Below are 18,461 nucleotides of genomic sequence, written 5' to 3'. Positions count from 1 at the left end.
GTCTCTCTGCAGCCATGTTTCCTTTTACCCAGGATCCTTCATTAATGCCATTTCCATTCATCCATCAGATACCATCTTTCTCAAACACCTGACTGATCCTCCGTCAGACCTTCGTAATGACGTCAGTGACACATGTTGCATTTCACCTTTATGTTTAACCCTGGTGTCACCAAGCATCGCATTATTTCTGCCAGTATTCTGTGTCACAGATTATTATCAAGTAATGCAAACATCAACAAACAAATCAGAATTATAGAAACGCAAAAATAGACATTTGATCTTTTATGAATGACGCATGAATCCCAGAGATTAAACTGGTAATGCGTGCTTAATGATGATGTACCTCTGATGTCATATTTAAGACCCATGAGCCAATCACGCTGCTCGGCCGGCTCTACTGTACTAGGAAACATATTAACATCTAGATTTCCGGACTGACTGAACAACACATGGAATTAAATCTGATCTGAGCTCACTATTATATACTTTTGTGTTCCAGACCGCTTATACTTTGGAGATGAGTGTCTTGTTCCCGCTATAGCTGCTGCAGGCAGGCAGGCAGGCAGGCAGGCACGCACACACAAATCACACACACACACACACACACCCACACACACACACACACCACACACACCACACACACACACACACACACCACACACACACACACACACACACACACACCACACACACACACACACACACCACACACACACACACACCCACTACAACACACACCACCCACACCACCACACACACAAACACACACACACACACACCACACACACAACACACACACACACACACACACACACACACAACACACCACACACACACCACTGGTAGAGTGGCATCCCATGGCCCATGTAATCCCCCTTTGGCTGTAATCTGTGTCTCTATGCAGTCAGATTAGTTAGTATTTGCAATTTTCTGTTCGTTTCAAACAGAGGGCAAAAGCTTCCAGAAGCCACCCATGAGCAGTGGTTCTGTTATCACCTACAATAACGGATAATATCAACATCAAAATATACCTTTTTTCTCGAGAATTAAGGGCAATAATTGAATGTCCCATCTTAAGCTAGAGTTCAACAAACCTTGTAAAACCTATTTGTGATTAATGGTCCTGCTTAATAGAGTTAATTTATTAACAGAAAATGACTGATTTTCAAAGTTATAGATTCTACTTCCTATAGACAGAGTAAAGATAACTTGCCTTGTGTATCTGCAGTGCACATTTTACATCAATTGTCTCTAAAAAGAGGCTCAACATAACACCCTTTCAGCAACAAGAAAACACAACATTTTTCATAGATGATAAAAGTAAAGTGTGTTTCCCGTATTTCGTTTAACAGTAAAATAAGTACAATCTGCAGAAGATAAATAAGTGTCCCTCTTTCTGTATTTTTGAAGCAGTTCAGCAGGGAGTAATTCCACAGTAATTCCATAATAAACTTATCTAACAACCACAGACAGTGATTCTCGGTGGCAGCTGGCCACCAGTAAAATCACATCTGGACCCATCCAATTCTGGCCTAGAAAGCTGCTAGCACCATATGTATTTGTATTGGGGAGAAAGGTTGACATTTCTCAACATTCAAAGATACAACTTCAAAAAGTGCTGCAAATCTTTACAGAGTAAGATATTCTTTCATATGACATTTCCATGGCTGGTATTTGTTTACAGGGAGTTACAGGGAAAGTATTGCAGATACAACTGGAATTTCATATGGAGGCAAAATACAAGATACAAATTGTATTTATTATACTATAAAAAAAACCTGACTACAAACAGGTGTTCATCACTGGTTTATTTTCTCACATATGGTGTGTTTTTGTCGTATTAAGTACAAAGCTTTCTCAAAGTAGGGGTTAAATAAATAAATACATTAGAAATACCAAATGTACAAGTGTAGGTCCACCTTAAAAGGCTGTGTACTGTAAGGTGTTGTGTTAAATGTAAATTGCTGCATAAGAACATCTTATTTGACTTTGCTCAGGTAACTACATTAAAGAATAAAATTGTAAGTAGATTTGGCAACAACTTTACACGGTGCAAAGTACACAGTTGGAGGTTTTACATTTCATTAGGAGTATATGTGAAGCAGTACTCACATATGGGGGGGTGTCGACGCTGTCGGTGTTGACCACCACTGGAGGGGGGTTGGCCTGCAAGAGAGAACAGCAAAGTGATTAAACATTTATAGCGCGAAGGAAATTATCAGGAAACCTAAGACATACAGTATGTATTTCACCAAGACGACGATGGTCCATGTAAACTGAAATGAACCGCACATACACACAGAGATCTGAGGTAGAGGACTTACTCGTCTCATGTTTTGGTACAGCATGTTGAGTACATCTGCTACAGATTACCACTACGGAGCGACAGCAAACACCGCATGACATACTGCACAGCCCTTATATTGGACAATACTAAAGTACGGCACTACAAAACCGCACTGTAACATAAAGCTCCGTTACTGTGCCAGAAAGTACTCAGAGCAACTTAGTACTGCGCCACAAAGCCTGTACTTTTACATTTTAGATTGAACTCTGATGTAGATACTATACTCTACTAGTCTGTCCTCTCAACTGCATGAGTCCTGAGTTACATCAACATCCCAGATCCTTCTACTTTGTTATGGATCCATACTGAAATACCCAACAATAACAATCTCCCCCTCTCTCTGGTGTGCTGTCTTGTTCTTCCTTCCTGCCCTCCCCCCTTCTTCTTCTCTAAGCAAAGTCTCCTCTTTCTCCCTGGCCTCTACGGTCCCGGTCTGAGCAGGTCACTTTTCAATCTAAAAGAGCTCGGGTTAAAGAAGCAGCAGCAGATGACTGACATTATCTTTCCTCTTGCTTCCTACACTAACACAGCAAATGTGAAATCTCACTCTAGCTAATACTTAGCCACAAGGTGTCTTTTTCCTCTTATGTTTGCAAGTTGAGCACCATACCCCATCTTATGCCACCTGTCTCCACTTTTACCCCTCCTCTCCTCTTACTTTCTCCCAAGAGAAATGTAATGCTCTCCGAGTCCAGCGTCTGCAGCTCTAGCCTCTTCCAGCAAACCAGCAGTGAGCAAACCAGTCCATATAAATTAATCTGAAGTTCCAGTTCTTGTTCTGAAGCCAAAAAAACTAACAAATCAGCGAACCAAACATCAAACAAGCTAGCAAACCAAATGGACAGTGTACCCAGACTTCACTTCACGGCATCAATGTGCAACAGACAGCAATAGCATCTATCCCGCTACACTAATCTCTACCTCCCTCATCCCCCCTTTTTCTACTCCTTTATCTTTTCTCTCTCACACACACACACACACACACACACACACACACACACACACACACACACACACACACACACACACACACACACACACACACACACACACACACACACACACACACACACACACACACACACACACACACACACACACACACACACACACACACACACACACACACACACACACACACACACACACACACACACACACACACACACACACACACACACAAATTATCTCACTCCATGTATCTCTCTCTCTCTCTCCACCACATGTCAAACTGTCTGTCAGTCAAGCTGACAGGATGCTTGATCCCACACGGGAACAGAAAGGGAGAGAGAGGGGGGATCAGAGGGATTATACAGTACGTATGGTGGGAGGAGTCAAATCGGCCCGATCAACAACAGCGATGAGGAGCAGAGGGTGCAGACAGATGCAACCCCCCCACCAATAAGAACAGACATGAGTTAAAGTCGTAATGTTGGGAGAACAGAAACGAATGAAAGAAGGAGGCAGTGGGGAGGAGACAGTAAGGAACTTGCTGACATCTGCAGCTGTTAGGGTGTGTGTGTGTGTGTGTGTGTGTGTGTGTGTGTGTTGATGTGTATTAATGATGTAGGTGATACAATCTATAGATTTGCCTGTCCCACTATTTTGGCCAAACTTGATCCACTCGATATATATCAAATGCACCCTATAGGACTCATCATTGCACACTGTATAGCCTAACTGGATGGTCCTCACTTACTATGCGTAGGATGCAGCACTGGTTTTTATTAATGTATAAAGCCATTTTAGGTAAGCTTCCACTGTATATATGTGCCAGATTTGTTCCAGTTTGTAACTCTTACAACCTCAGATCCAGTGCCTGGATACGGTTCCAGGTACGTGCTGTGCGGACTGAGGCTGGAAAAAGGAGTCTTTTTTATTATGGTCCTTGGTCTTGGAATGACCTTCAATCAAGCCTAAAACTGATGGCAGTTCTTTTAAATTGAAGTTCTCTGAGGTCCTTTCCACCAGCTGCTCTTGCAGTAATAAGTAGTGCACCTTTCTTACTGTCCTAAATGTGCACAATGTAGTGACTGCTTTTTCGTCTTTTGTTTTCTTAGTTGTGTTCTGTGTATTTTACATGTTTGTGTTATGTGTAACGTTGCTGCCTTCTTGGCCAGGTCAGCATCAGGGGAGAAAGAAAGATTTACAAGTGGAGGATCAATTATGCTGTATACAAGGCAATCATAAGTCCTCATATTTTCAAGTCTTTCCCAGTTGATTCCATGAAACAGTACAATGGTACACTCTCATGATGTGTAATTTGAGCCTTTGAGTCTTTTTTTTACGTGTGGGAGTAAATAATACGTTTTATATTTCAAAATCGTGTAACCATGAAGTATACACTTAACATCACCAAAATGTACTTAACATATAAAAAGTTAAAGCACTCATTAGGCAGCAGAATGGTCCCTGTCAGAGGTATATTATTATAAAGATATCATTTTTAAGGATTGCATAAACTTAAAGGAGGCATTCATGTGCTCAGAATGCAGTTGTTCCTGTTCAGTGCATCACATTTTATAAAGTTTTGATTAAAATAGATGCAGGTGAGAAAACAGTACAATATTTCCCTCTAAAACGCATCAGCGTAGAAGTATATAGTATTATTAAATGGAAGAAGTTAAGTACACATAGGTCAACATTGAAATTACAATACTAACAGTTGACTCTACTTCTGATTTCAAAATAACACTGCAGATTATTTCAAGATATAAACCCCTTTAGAGTTGGCAGTTGGTATTTGTATGTAAATAGCAAAGATGAAAAAATAAAAGTCGCCCAAAATGTAATTTAAAAATGAGGAACAATCAATATCACCAGAGGAACCTAGATAATAATGATTAAAGAACAAATGATACACTTTTATCCAAACTTTTTCTTATCAAATACTGGATACTTTCTCTTCTACAGGCCTGTAGAAATCCTGAACAATGAAAACCCTGTGTAGGAAAAAATGACTGCTTGAACTTTGTCTACAGTACAGGTCCTGGCCTGTGTGATGTGGGGTCACAAGTTCCTAAAGTTAACTAGTCTGTCACTCTGAGTCCACTTCCGAGCCTGAACTTTACCTGACTCTTGCACCATTGTAACACCAGCCCTGTACAAAGCAGAACACTTATTATGTGTGCATGTTTGTCTGTGTTTATGTGAGTGTGTCATTCACAGAGCGGCAAATCCAGTGGGTCTGTCAGCTGGTGATTCCATTGACACGCCATGTCAGACTGCACACTTATGTAACGTCAATTTGAGTGTGTGTGGGTGTGGTTGTGGTTGTGTTACATGAAAGGCCAAGAGAACAAACGTGCAAATATAAACAAACAAGCACGAACACACACATAGACAAACACACATCCTCCATATCCAGACAGTGTGTTTCTGCTCTGTGCAACTGAGTGTTAGTTGTTACATAAACTGTTACACCAGCTGCGTTATAATGGCCTTATGGCCTGTTCCAGTCCAGTACAGCTTAGAAAGAGATCCAGAGTATCTGTGGTTTGTCTCATCAGGCAGAAAGACAGACAACATTGCAGGATGTTTAAATATGTGTCGGCAGGGGTGCTGGGTTCCCTCATCGTAATTATTCAATTAGAAATTAGCAGATGATTGGATAAGCAGAAAATCAAGGATACCAAAATATCTAAATGATGCACAACAGCAGCTTGTTAGATAATAACTCCTTCATATAATCTCATGTACACCCTCATACATTCAGGAACATGAAAAAGTCAGAGGGCATACAGGAAATGTTACACATTTGCGGAATGATGAGTGTTGCACTTGTCTAAACACTTCATTTTGACGTTACTTGATTAGCTACATTACTTTTCATTCATACGTAGAAGCCATTGTTACGAGTCGATGACTGATGCTCACATTAATACACACAAATACTACCCTCCTCATATCCATGACCACGGTCCTACTAATGTGCAGTGAAACTCCATTCGACTAACGAGCTAATCAGATGAAGTGCGACTCTAATCAAATCAGAACGACCATGCTAATCACGCTAATTAGACAATCTCTAGATAGCAGACGTACATACAGCGCAATGACTACCCAACCGATAGCTGATAACAGGCAGCTGCATGATCTTTATAAACTCACTATAGCACAGTTTATACAATACAAGCCTTCTCTTATTTCGATAGAAAACTCATTAAACCACGATCTGCTTTGTCTGTGAGAGTAACAACCTGTACTATGAACCTAATGTATTTATATACAACGCTCAGAGTGCAGTTCAGTGTGGAGAACAGCACTGAAGCACTTCAGGCTGTCAGCGCCTCACTTAAAAGGGAAATATATATATAATAGTGATAAAAGTACAACACTTAGGGGTTTGCTCACAGCGGTCAGTGTAGGGCTGCTCGATTATGGCAAAAATCATAATCTCGATTATTTGGGTCAATAATTGATATCACGATTATTAAAACCGATTATCCATTTACTTTGAAAACATCCATTTATTGAAAAAAAAATGTGAACAGTATGTTTATAACAGTTAATTACCTTGAACTTTAAGTATAATTCAACTGAAAAACCAATAAAAAAAATAAGAAAAAATAAATAATAATAATAATAATCGTTTTATTTCGATTATGTTGTTTTCATAATCGTTGCAAGCCAAAATCGTAATTGCGATTAAAATACGATTAATTGAGCAGCCCTAGGTCAGTGTACTGTGAAGAAGTCTCATGGTGATACTGTGTGTCGGATGAGAAGGGACATTTCTTCCCTTCTCTTTGTGTCCCATCATTCCTTTAGCATCTGATATACTTTGACGTATTGATTCCAGGAGAACATTAAGGCAATATGGAATCAACTTTTCTTATGCTTCTTGATACAGTGTTATTCTTTCTTTTGTTGGAATATAAATTGTTGTGAGATGTGATGATGACAATGCAGGATTTATTGTCCAACACAAAGTCAGATCACTTAAAGTCTAGTTATTTCCTCCCTTGTGATTCAAGCTTCACTTTGCTGTAGGGCAAGGTTAAGTAAGAAAACGGCAAAAAGAAACATTGAAAATAATCTTAAATGACAATGTATGGCATCTTGATTTCCTCAACTGACCATCACCCCAACTGGTTGAAGAATGTATTCTTTAGTGCCTAAAAAAAGTGTAATACTGATATGTGTCTATTAAATATGCAAAGCATAAATATACATATTATATTAAATATTGTTATTTATATATTATTTATAAACAGTGTTCAGAATCTTCATCAGACATTAATTATTATGTTTTTGTCAGCGTTTGTGCTAGGAGAGGCCTCACACTATTTACACCATATCGATCCATCTACTAGCCAGCCATGAAACCTACCTGCACATTGGCCTGTATTTTTGAAAAGTGGCGTATGAGCGGCATGTGTGGGGGCGTTTCCATTGAGTGTGCGGTCCAGATGTACGTATCATTAGGCCACGGCCTGCTCGCAGTCTTGCCCTTGGCTTTGCTCTTTGTGGAACTCTTCGTCACACTGTCCCTCAGGTTGGGAAACTTTCCTCTGGACATAGTGGCGGCCAGGTTGGTTGGCAGGGTGTTCCACCCATATCCGCTCAGCCCTGAGCACAGGGGGAGCTGTGGAGAGTGGAAAGGGTGGATGGACAGCGACTGGGAGGCGTGAGGAAGAGAAGGAGGGCACTGGTGGTGGTGGTGGTGTAGTTGGTAATGCTGGAAGAGCGAGTGGTGACTGGGTGAATGGAGCTGCATCTGCTGCTGCTGTTGGTGGCAGATTTGATGAGTTGACTGTGAAGAAAGCATGTGATTTGGCGACAACGGTGGATGGTAGTGTTGATAGTTTGGAGCATGGTGCTGCAGCTGATGATGACTTGGTGATAAGTGAAGCTGGTGGTGGCTCGGCGAGTGCAGAACGCGATTTGGCGATTGTGGAGCCAGCTGGTAGGTTGGTGAGGGCGGAGCTAGCTGATGACTTGGAGATGGTGATGCAATGTGGTAGTAGCTGGGAGAGGGAGAAGGAAGCAGAAGTTTCTGCGAATGGCAGCCATGTTTGGGCGAACGGGGATTTGGTGAGTGAAGCGATAAAGGTTGCAGATGATGATTTGACGTCTGTATTTGCAGTAAATTCTGGTTATGCTTTGCATGAGAGTGGCTCTTTACAGACTTAGACTTCCCTTTGCCGGATTTTCCCTTACTGCCGCTGCTGGGCTTCTTGGGGCTACAACAGAACTCGTGACTGTGGAAATAAGTAGTCATAGCTACAAAGATATATAAAAAGTCACAGAAAACGTTCTTATTTTCTTATGTCTATGTCTCACCACATCATCTTCTTTGCAGAGATGATACAAGGGAGTAGCTCATCAAACTCCAACCAATGTAGGTCATGCCTATCCCGAACAATTATCTTCCTTGTCCACTATAAAGTTGGTATTTCTGCTCTTCCTCTCTGGGCGTTTTGTCTTAGAGTAATGTTACCTGTGATGTTGAATCATTAAAATACAATTCCTTCTTTGTGGGAGTGGTCTCCAATTCTTCTGCCTTATCCCTTATGGATTAGAGCAGATAGTCCTGACAAACGAAGAAGCGATAATCCTCCTTGAGCGCAGTATTTAACACTCCTCTTCTCAGCTTTCTCCCCTCAGGAGCTCATTGACCCTCTTACCATCTCTCAGGGTTACAGGGTCAGAAGTAAGACAAAAAGGTGGGGTCCAAAGAAGGGTCCATAGGATAAGTTCAGACTCCTTTCAGTCCTGCTTTCTCTCGGGATGTCTCATTTTAATGCGCTCAAATGGAAGATTTCTCATTCCGTGATCACGCTCCACTTCATGATCGGTCACTCAGAGTCACTCATGTTCTCCACCTATGATGTTACGGACCCTAGCTTTGTATCTGAAGTGTTGGTGGCTCTGTAGATGATGCGGTTCAGTTCATATAATCCAAAAGAACAAGTAGATACAGTAAAGCTGGAGATTACTCAGATTCCTTTTGGTTTTCAGATTCATGTTGATTCCATCCAGGATAAAAAAAAGTGAAAAATAATTGTTATTCTTCTTTAACTGGTCTTGTTAAATCTTCCTGCTATCAATATTTGATATTAAGCCACATCTCTGTGCACAATTCTCAGCCTCTCATCTTTCTGTGCTGCCTCCCTCTCTCAGTTTATGTCCCTCTCTCTCCCCAACGCTGCCCCCCCTCTCCCTCTCTCCTGGTTTAGCCAATTAGGGACTTCCCAGGACTCCTGCACATGACAGCAGCCAGGCATGACTAATCGATAGGCAACGAGGGACAGTGATAAAGAGCTGAGAGCTCAGTCAGTGTGTGTGTGTTCAGTGAACGGAGAGCTGTGATTGGTGGAGGGTGGTCCCTTCTATCAACCTTTGTCTTGTTCTTTTAAAGCATCACAAGGCAGGCTGGGTCAGCTGGTATATAGTGTATGAAATGCCTGCTGTGTGTGTGTGACCCTACATGTTGGCCTACTTCCTTATGAGAATGTGTGTTTCTTTCCTTGTGCGTGTGTCTCCAACTTTAATCTTTGTTGGGGTGGAACAGCCATTTTAATCTACAGGCTCTACAAAAATCAAGCGCATATCCACTCATACAGTCCAAACCTCCAGGTATAGTGTAGGTCTTTTGATGGTTGGGAAGAATACAAAGTCAGTGCATTGAAGCGTATTCAGGAGCAAAGCTACAATGCAGTAAACATCGACCTGACAGTAATTACTGAAAATGTCACTCCTCTTTTGGTCACGGATTAGAACTATTGTATGGTACTGCTGGTTACTATAGAAACTCTATACTTTTTGCTTGACAACCACATTTCATCCAGTGTCTTTGTTCAGCAACTGTCAAATATTGGAAAATTACGCCAAATAGAGCATTCTCTATGCATTGTCCTTATAAAGTAATTTTGTGTTATAATGTAATTTGATTAAATTGAGTTCATCCCTCTTTGTCTTCCACTATTCACTGGTTTGTTGTTGGATTCCAAGCTCCTCCTGTCCACAAGGTGAAATCACTGTAAACAATTCTGAACTCTAAATTGGAAGTCCCTTACATGGGAGCTGCACCGCCTTCAGTTTGAAAGTATATACGTGTTTGAAATGCACTCTGAAGCACTTTTCCTATTTGGATATATAGAAAATGCTAATTAATCTTATGTTTTTTTCACTTAATAATTAGGTCAATTATTATTTTTAAAACTTAACTGTGATCACTTTGTCATATCATACTATATAAATAATCCATTGGTCAAATCCTTTAAAGTTTTTGTACATTTATGTAAAAACTGAAATCAATAAAATCCTCAATATTTGTTTAACAGTGAAATTATGAAAGATCTTTGTCTTTAATATAAATGTAGTTATAGCTCCTGGCTTCTTCCAGTTGGCTAAAGCTGGTATTTAAGAAGGAACAGCAGTTACCATTGGTTGGTGTAAACTCACACACACACAAACACAGTTATATGCTATGATGTTCAATCCTCGATAATGTCAGCAAATATATGTCAGAACTTGCCCCAAACCAACCTGATAAGAGAGATAGAGAGGCAGACGGACAGACAGACAGATGAGGGACAATAAAAAGCAGCGCCCATGTAGAGAGCACAAAAGTAGATGAAAAGAGGGTGAGGGCGGTTGAGAGAAAGGCTGTTATAACCGCCCAGTGTGTGAGTGGCCATGTGTGTGTGTGTTCCCTGTGTAAAGTGCTGCTAGCGCTGCAGGCTAACCGCTCAGCTAGGAGAGGATGAGCAAGGAGAATAGGCTGTTAGCATCACGGTGCTAGATGAAGCCCACACTAATATATCGCTGGAGGGTGGGGTAGGAAGGGTGGGATGATGGTGAGGACTGGTTGAAGTCAAGAGATGAAACAAAGAGTGGGGATGGCAGGGTTAAGGAAGAGTGAAGGGTGAGGCTAAGGGTTTGCACATTATGTTAGTAGAAGATTTTATGGTTGGGGTTAAAACATTGCAGTCCCATCAAGTCGAATCACATGTATGATCCGTCAGCACATTTTAGTGCCTGCTACAGTTGCAATATCCAAAGGAGTGACAGGCTACATTCATTACATTCATATTGTTATGTATGAAACATCTGAGTCAGCGTGCCCACACCATCAAGCTCTACTTTCTCCCCCACTCCCTTTAGACACGGTTCTTAGAAGAACTCTTAAGAAACACATCAAATTAGTCTATTGAGCGTGGCATCATTAATTTCGTTAAATGGCCTGCTTTATTGAATCTTCGCTTTATGTTCTGGGTCAGACTGACCCGATGATAAAGATACAGGAAAAACAACCTAGTTTATTGAGCGTCAAAGCTTTCGTCTTCACTTAATTGGTGTAATGGATATTCATGATTCTCGTGAAAAACGCACACGTATTACCCGATACAGGTCAGTCTGACTCAGAGGGAGAGGAGCTACTGAATATAAGGAGCTGCATAATCTAAAAGAAAAACCTGTCTCTTGCTGTCTTTGTTTATAGTCAAATATATCAAATAAAAAATTCATTTCAGATTACAAAACCCAACACTAACTGTTTCACCAGTGTTAAATCCAACACTTCATTCTATTCCTACAATGACATTATCATTACTTTTTATCTGTTGACTACTTAGTATCTCTCTCAAAAGCTATTCTGTGACTATGCCAAACATAATAAATGAGAATCAAAAGTGTTTGATAGGGAATACATTCTTGGTAAGGGGCTCTGATAGCTAAAAAGACTAGACTATTTAATAAAACATCATGACACCCCAATTCTACTGTCTGAAGGGAGACAATATTGTGATACGAATGTTCCCCAGCAGGGGGCCTCAGACTCCACAAACACATCTGACAGCAGACACAAACACAGACATGATGATGCTAATCTACCGCACGTTTCCCTCGTCATTACTGAGATATTCGCCTCAGCTGTCTGATATTATCAGAACTGATTGACAGCATGTATGATATCACACAAAAACATCTCACAGGATCCTAGAAGAGAAGACAATTGGTAGTGGGAAATAGATGCACACAGCAGGAGAAAAGGAGGGGGTAAATCTGGTTTGAGCTTTTACATACACAGCTTTTACATACACTGAAAAAATTGATTATTTAAATGGATTTTGAAAAATGCAGTTTGGTTTGTATCATTTTTAATTATTCCCCATAAGTGTATATGACTGCAAGTACTCTGTACTTTACGCCAGCATTATTATATAGTAAAATCTTTGATAACTAAATAATGTACTGCAGAGTTCAGCTCCATTATTATTAAAAACTGGTTTTGCTGTTCCTCACTGAGCCAAACTAAATTGATATTAAAATTGACGCTGCATAATACTGCAGATACACTGACATTCTATGAAGATGTAAGGGGACAGCCTGAGATCTTCATTATCATACATCACACCAGCAGAAACACACAGCATGGCAGAATAACTCATTTATAAGATACTACCAATGTCTATGCAGGTCCTGTCGTATACAGGTCGCAGACTTTACTACAATACGTAGTAGAATATACTGTATGTGAAATCCATTGACTGTGTATGCATTGAACACTTAATTGTGCAGTGAACACAATGAACTGCAATCCAATACGATCTTTAATTATTCCAATACTGTCAGAAGCTATTATATGCTGTAATGGGATCTGAGCGTTAGTAGTGGGGTCAACAGGGGGATTCTTCTACTCCGTAAAGCTCAGGTGATCCTCTTCCTCTCACACTGATCTGGAAGCACTTGTGTGTGTCGGTTGGGTAAGATCACTTCCTCAGATCAGGACACTTAGGCCCGATCCCAAACCACGCCCCTACACCCTACCCCTACACACTCCCCCTCCGTGACGGAGTGAACTCCGTGGACTGACACATGAGGCTCCCTCCTGTCAGATGGAGGGAGTAAATACAGCGGCAAGCTTTGGGACGGCCTCCCCTCTCTCCGGCAGAAACAGGAAATGCCGTAACTGTATGTAACAACGGTTTCAAATCAGCTTCTCTTTGACAAAAAATTTAAATTAAGAACTAAAATAAAACTCCAAACATCTTTAATTGTGTTACTTTTTTGTAAAGCTCTTTTAGTTTTAAACCTGATGTTTATAAGCTTCTTAGTTTTTGCAACAGTCTGTAAATATACACAACTTTATAATAAAATGCACACATTTACCTTTTTCTAGACTAAACACAGGTATGATCCTAAGTTAAAAAAAGATGAGGTTATCATGAGGTTGTTAATATCGCAGTTTATCAGTGGATGTTTGCTGGAACTACTTGTAAACAGCGTGTTTCCTGACGGACACACACAGCGTGACTCCGGTCAGGTAGAGACCGGTCTCCAGTCAGCACCGCTGCAGACTCGCTGTTTGATGGCTTGATAACCCACTCCCCCTCCACACCGCTCCACACTCGTTGGTTTGGAACAGCACTTAATGTGGCGGGCCCTCCGCACGAACGCGCAAACGGAGGGGTAGTGTGTAGGGGTAGGGTGTAGGGGTAGGGTGTAGGAGGCGGTTTGGGATTGGGCCTCAGTTCAACAGTGATTGAGTAGCTCAATCATCGTGGAGTTCAGACTACAATACTCTCTCATTTCTCATTTATCTGTTCCTCGAACACTTTCTGGTAAAAACCCTAGCTTGTAATCTTGTGCCTCAGTCCAACTTGGAGTGTTCTCTGTGTTTGTATTCTTCGTCAAATATGTTCTTGCGGATTCATTTTTAACGTTGTGTCTTTCTGTCTTTATCGTGATATCTATAGTGTCTGAAAACTTGAGATCTGTTCCTCCACTACTTATAAACTGTTTTGTAGTGCTTGGAGATGATATACCAATAACCACTTAAATCCTGAGAAGAAATGACTGCCCTCCAGTACTGTAGAACATAATTACAAAGAGATTGCTTTACAATTCCTCTGCCAGTTCCATACTGTAATATAATGACACAAAGGCTTTTCTATAGAAATGACAATGAGGATGATAACACAAGGACTGCAATTAACAATTATTGTCTTGATTAATCTTTGAGATTAAACTCAACAGAAAGTTGTGAAAAATGTCCATTACAATAACAATAAACCATTAAAACCATTAAAAAAAAAGAGTTTAGTTCATAATAAAGTTACACATTTAAAGGGCTATCTTGTTAATAACACTTTAGGAATATGGAATCAGTAAATATTTGGCGTTTTAGTGTTTCAACTATTAATTAATTCAATCAATTAATTGATTATTAATATACATTAGTTGCCAGATTGTTTACGGATTTCATTACTACAGGTAACTTCAGTCCAAGCAAATCCATACATGTTGACAAAGTCATCCTTATTAGACCTGCTCCAACGACCAGACCATTTATTTAGATTAGATTGTTCGAGATTAGCCTTTCTAGTGACAGGCAGGTTCCCTCCTCCTTGAATCACTTTCTGTTCTAACATTCACTTGTGTCTTCTCCGTTTAACGATGGCTTTCATAATGAAAATCTATGTATTAAACAATTAAAAGACTGTAAATGACTGCAACACGTCCAAGCGTGACTGCATGACAAAAGTATCACGCCGTCTGGTCGTATCACACTGGCCGCTGTTGCTGTCATCGTCATTTGTATCCAAGTGAAGTTTTCATGTGGCAGCAGTGAATGGATAAAGCCTTCAGTGGTGTCAAACAATTCCTTGCTAATTACAGTAGGATAGATGGAGCTGTCGTTATGTTTCGTTCAGCCTCATTAGTTACCGGTCATATTAACTGATTGCTCGATGTCAGCAAATCTGCATTGATTATGTCAGCATAGACAGAACATGCTGGAGGAAGAAGCCTGATGGAGAGGGAGGAGGAATACATTTTGCGTGTGCGTGTGTGTGTGTGTGTGTGTGTGTGTGTGTGTGGTGTGTGTGTGTGTGTGTGTGTGTGTGTGTGTGTGTGTGTGTGTGTGTGTGTGTGTGTGTGTGTGTGTGTGTGTGTGTGTGTGTGTGTGTGTGTGTGTGTGTGTGTGTGTGGGGAGATAGCCGATATGCGAGCTTCATCCCACACACAGAAGGTGATGCAACACCTCACACACTCTCGAGCACCACAGATCTAAAGCGCTACTCACTGCTGCGATACAATGTGTGTGTGTGTGTGTGTGTGTGTGTGTGTGTGTGTGTGTGTGTGTGTGTGTGTGTGTGTGTGTGTGTGTGTGTGTGTGTGTGTGTGTGTGTGTGTAAATGAGCGTGTATTCTAAGATTTTAAGTTGACACATACTCCTCTACACTTTCTTCATAACCCTCTTTCTCACTCACACACACACACACACACACACACACACACACACACACACACACACACACACACACACACACACACACACACACACACACACACACACACACACACACACACACACACACACACACACACACACACACACACACACACAGCTCTGCGAGGTGATCAGCAGCATCACCATGACAACAGCTGACGCCGCCCGCAGTGTTGTCGAGCATCAGAGAGGGCATTCATTGGTTACAATGGCCGATGATGGTCAGGGTTGTAAACAGTTTGCATAAGCACCTCCCACTGATGACATCACCTGGATACTATTAGGATGTATAAGATGAGAACAATGATGGATCTCTTGTTCTCTACTGTATATGAAACCATTTCTTAACAGCCACAGTAACACAATAGGTAAATTAAATGATTGCGCACTAGAGTGGGTGGTACAGATCAATCATGGCGCCTTAAAGCTTTCAAACCAGTCTGAACATGTTAATGCTTCCGATTCATTAGTTGTATACTTCCAGCTGCTCACATACTTATTTCCCTATGGAATGCATGCAGTGCTGCCATGGTAGAAAGTGCATTGATCGTGTCCAGTTCTGTGGTGAATGAACACCAAACCTTTGTCTGATTCCATATCCCGTTATTTGGCTCTTTTTGTAAAATAAATGTACAGCCTTCCCTTCCCCACACTCCTTCATGGCTTAATTTCTATGCATCGATGATGTATAGATTCTGAGTGGGCAAAGAGGACAGCAGGAGGTGAAAATGTGCAGTTATGGTGTGAAGAATTACAAAAATAGAAGTCGTACTTTGGTGTGTCACATACAGCCCACTCAGTAACAGATGATCTATTAAAAGAATATGCAGCAGAAGCTGATTTAAGTTTTATAACGTTCAGGTTTACGTGCCCGCGTTAGGACGAATGCACATAAACATTACCTTTTCTGCGCCACACACCACTCGAGCAATGCAGGAGATGTGTGCGCGTGGTATCCCATGAGGCACAGGGAGAGTGGAAAGGTTCCTTGGGCAGCAGAGGGATTATCAGCCTCTCTCTTCAGGAGAGTAGGTTGATCTCTACTGAACACACGCACGCTGCAGTATGGGCTGAGAGTGTTACTGACGTGGCTCCTGACACCTTTATTCTATATAAATGACATTTCAATAACTCTAGCAAACATTATTGATTTATTTACTGTTTTACACAATTTCCCTTTTGAGAATATTTGCTGTTATACACACAGGTAAACTGCTCCATCCCGTGTACTTCATTTTAAATTCTTAAACAAAACCGTTGCCTTACATTTTTGTTGCTTAGTAGAAAAGTGTATCAAACTCTACACAACAGTGAAGTTGTAAAGCCAAAGAGAAAATGTAATACCAGTCTAACTAACTAACTAACTGGTGTTGGCACTATTACTATACTTCATAACTAATCTTTTCCTAATAAAATAATCCATTAACTGAGTCTGTCAGCTGACTTGATGTGTGCTCTTTATGTTGATGGATACATTATTATATAAGCAGGTAATGTGCATGATATATCGACAGTGTCCACTTTGAGCTAATAAGCTATCAGATTTCACTTACAGTCCTAATCAATGTCTGATTCTCCCTCTATTTATCCCTCTATCTCTGTCCATCACTCTCTACCTCCACTTCCTGTGACCACTAAACACCTCTTTGAGGCTTTTAGAGCTCTTCCTGAAGAGCCAGGATGACTTTCATACCTCTGCTTTACTACTCATCAATTATACAGAGACAGGAGTGGGGTAGAGGGAGAGGGCCACAGTTTGTGTCTACAACAAACAGTGGGTCAACCAATACTATGTGATGAATGAAGGTAATAAGCTCAGGTGAAGATACAGAAAGAGATCTAAAACACATAAATAAGATATGACACTTTGCTAAGCTGCCCGCAAGGCAACATAAATGCTGCATTCTGCTCATCAGACAGATGGTAAAAAAAAACAACGTTCATATAAGGCTTTAACAGTAAAGAATTACACAATCTTGTAGACACACGGATTGACTTGAGGGCTACTAGCTCAATGCATCAAAACCATCATGGTCAGCAAGGATGAGACTCTGCAATAAAGTGCTTTCCGGTGATATAAAGTACAAGGTTATGTCTAGACCTTAACATGATCCAGACCTCCACATGTCACTGCGTTTTGCTCTATATGGCTTGTGTCAGAGGGAATGAATAATGTGATTAAATTGTAATGGATGGATGTGTGTGTGTGTGTGTGTGTGTGTGTGTGTGCGTGTGCGTGTGCGTGTGTGCGTGTGCGTGTGTGTGTGTGTGTGTGTGTGTGTGCGTGTGCGTGTGTGTGTGTGTGTGTGTGTGTGTGTGTAGTATAATGGCCTATCAGTCATGCAGTAAGTGCCTTAGACAGGAATATGGCAACACCTTGGGAAAACACTGGCCAATATGATTACTGCGAGGGGGGGTGGGTAAACTTTTTCCATGGGCTGCTGTGCTGTAAATCTGCAGACAACTGTAAAAGTGCTGCAGGGTAGAACATTGTGAGTGGCGCCCGTCCACTCAGGACTTTTAATCAATAATGCAGTTTTGGATCCAGAGACATTACTGCATTTGTCATCTGCAGTTCCAAAAGTATTTAATCATTTGAGCAGCAGTAGGAAATATATCATCATTCGTTCTTATCACAAAGAGCCACGACAATAAGTGTGTTTCCTTCAACTTGTGTCCATGCCCTTTTTTTTTTTTTTAAAGCTTGGCTCATATGGAAAGATGTTTCAAATGCAGCATAGGTAGATATAGAACCTCTTTAATGGTCACACATGCAGAGCACAAAGCACACACAGTGAAATGTGGCCTCTGCATTTAACCCATCCTGGCACCAGGAGTCTAGTACTAGGAGCAGTGGGCAGCTATTGTACAGCG

General features: G+C 41.0%; 1 protein-coding gene across 4 annotated transcripts in view; it reads right to left on the bottom strand.

Annotated features, from left to right (window-relative positions):
- Positions 1–18,461, bottom strand: part of LOC117495918 (disks large homolog 1-like) — a 113,968-nt gene that overhangs the window by 53,324 nt on the left and 42,183 nt on the right. For all 4 annotated transcript variants that reach the window (XM_034147515.1, XM_034147516.1, XM_034147517.1 and 1 more), the window contains one exon: positions 2,113–2,166. In XM_034147515.1, coding sequence (XP_034003406.1) covers positions 2,113–2,166 — 54 coding nt within the window. The remainder of the gene's footprint in view (positions 1–2,112; positions 2,167–18,461) is intronic.

The sequence above is a fragment of the Trematomus bernacchii genome, unplaced genomic scaffold (assembly GCF_902827165.1).
Source record: "Trematomus bernacchii unplaced genomic scaffold, fTreBer1.1, whole genome shotgun sequence".
NCBI lineage: Eukaryota > Metazoa > Chordata > Actinopteri > Perciformes > Nototheniidae > Trematomus > Trematomus bernacchii.
The sequence above is the reverse complement of the archived record's forward strand: the minus strand, read 5'-3'. Positions and strand labels throughout refer to the sequence as shown.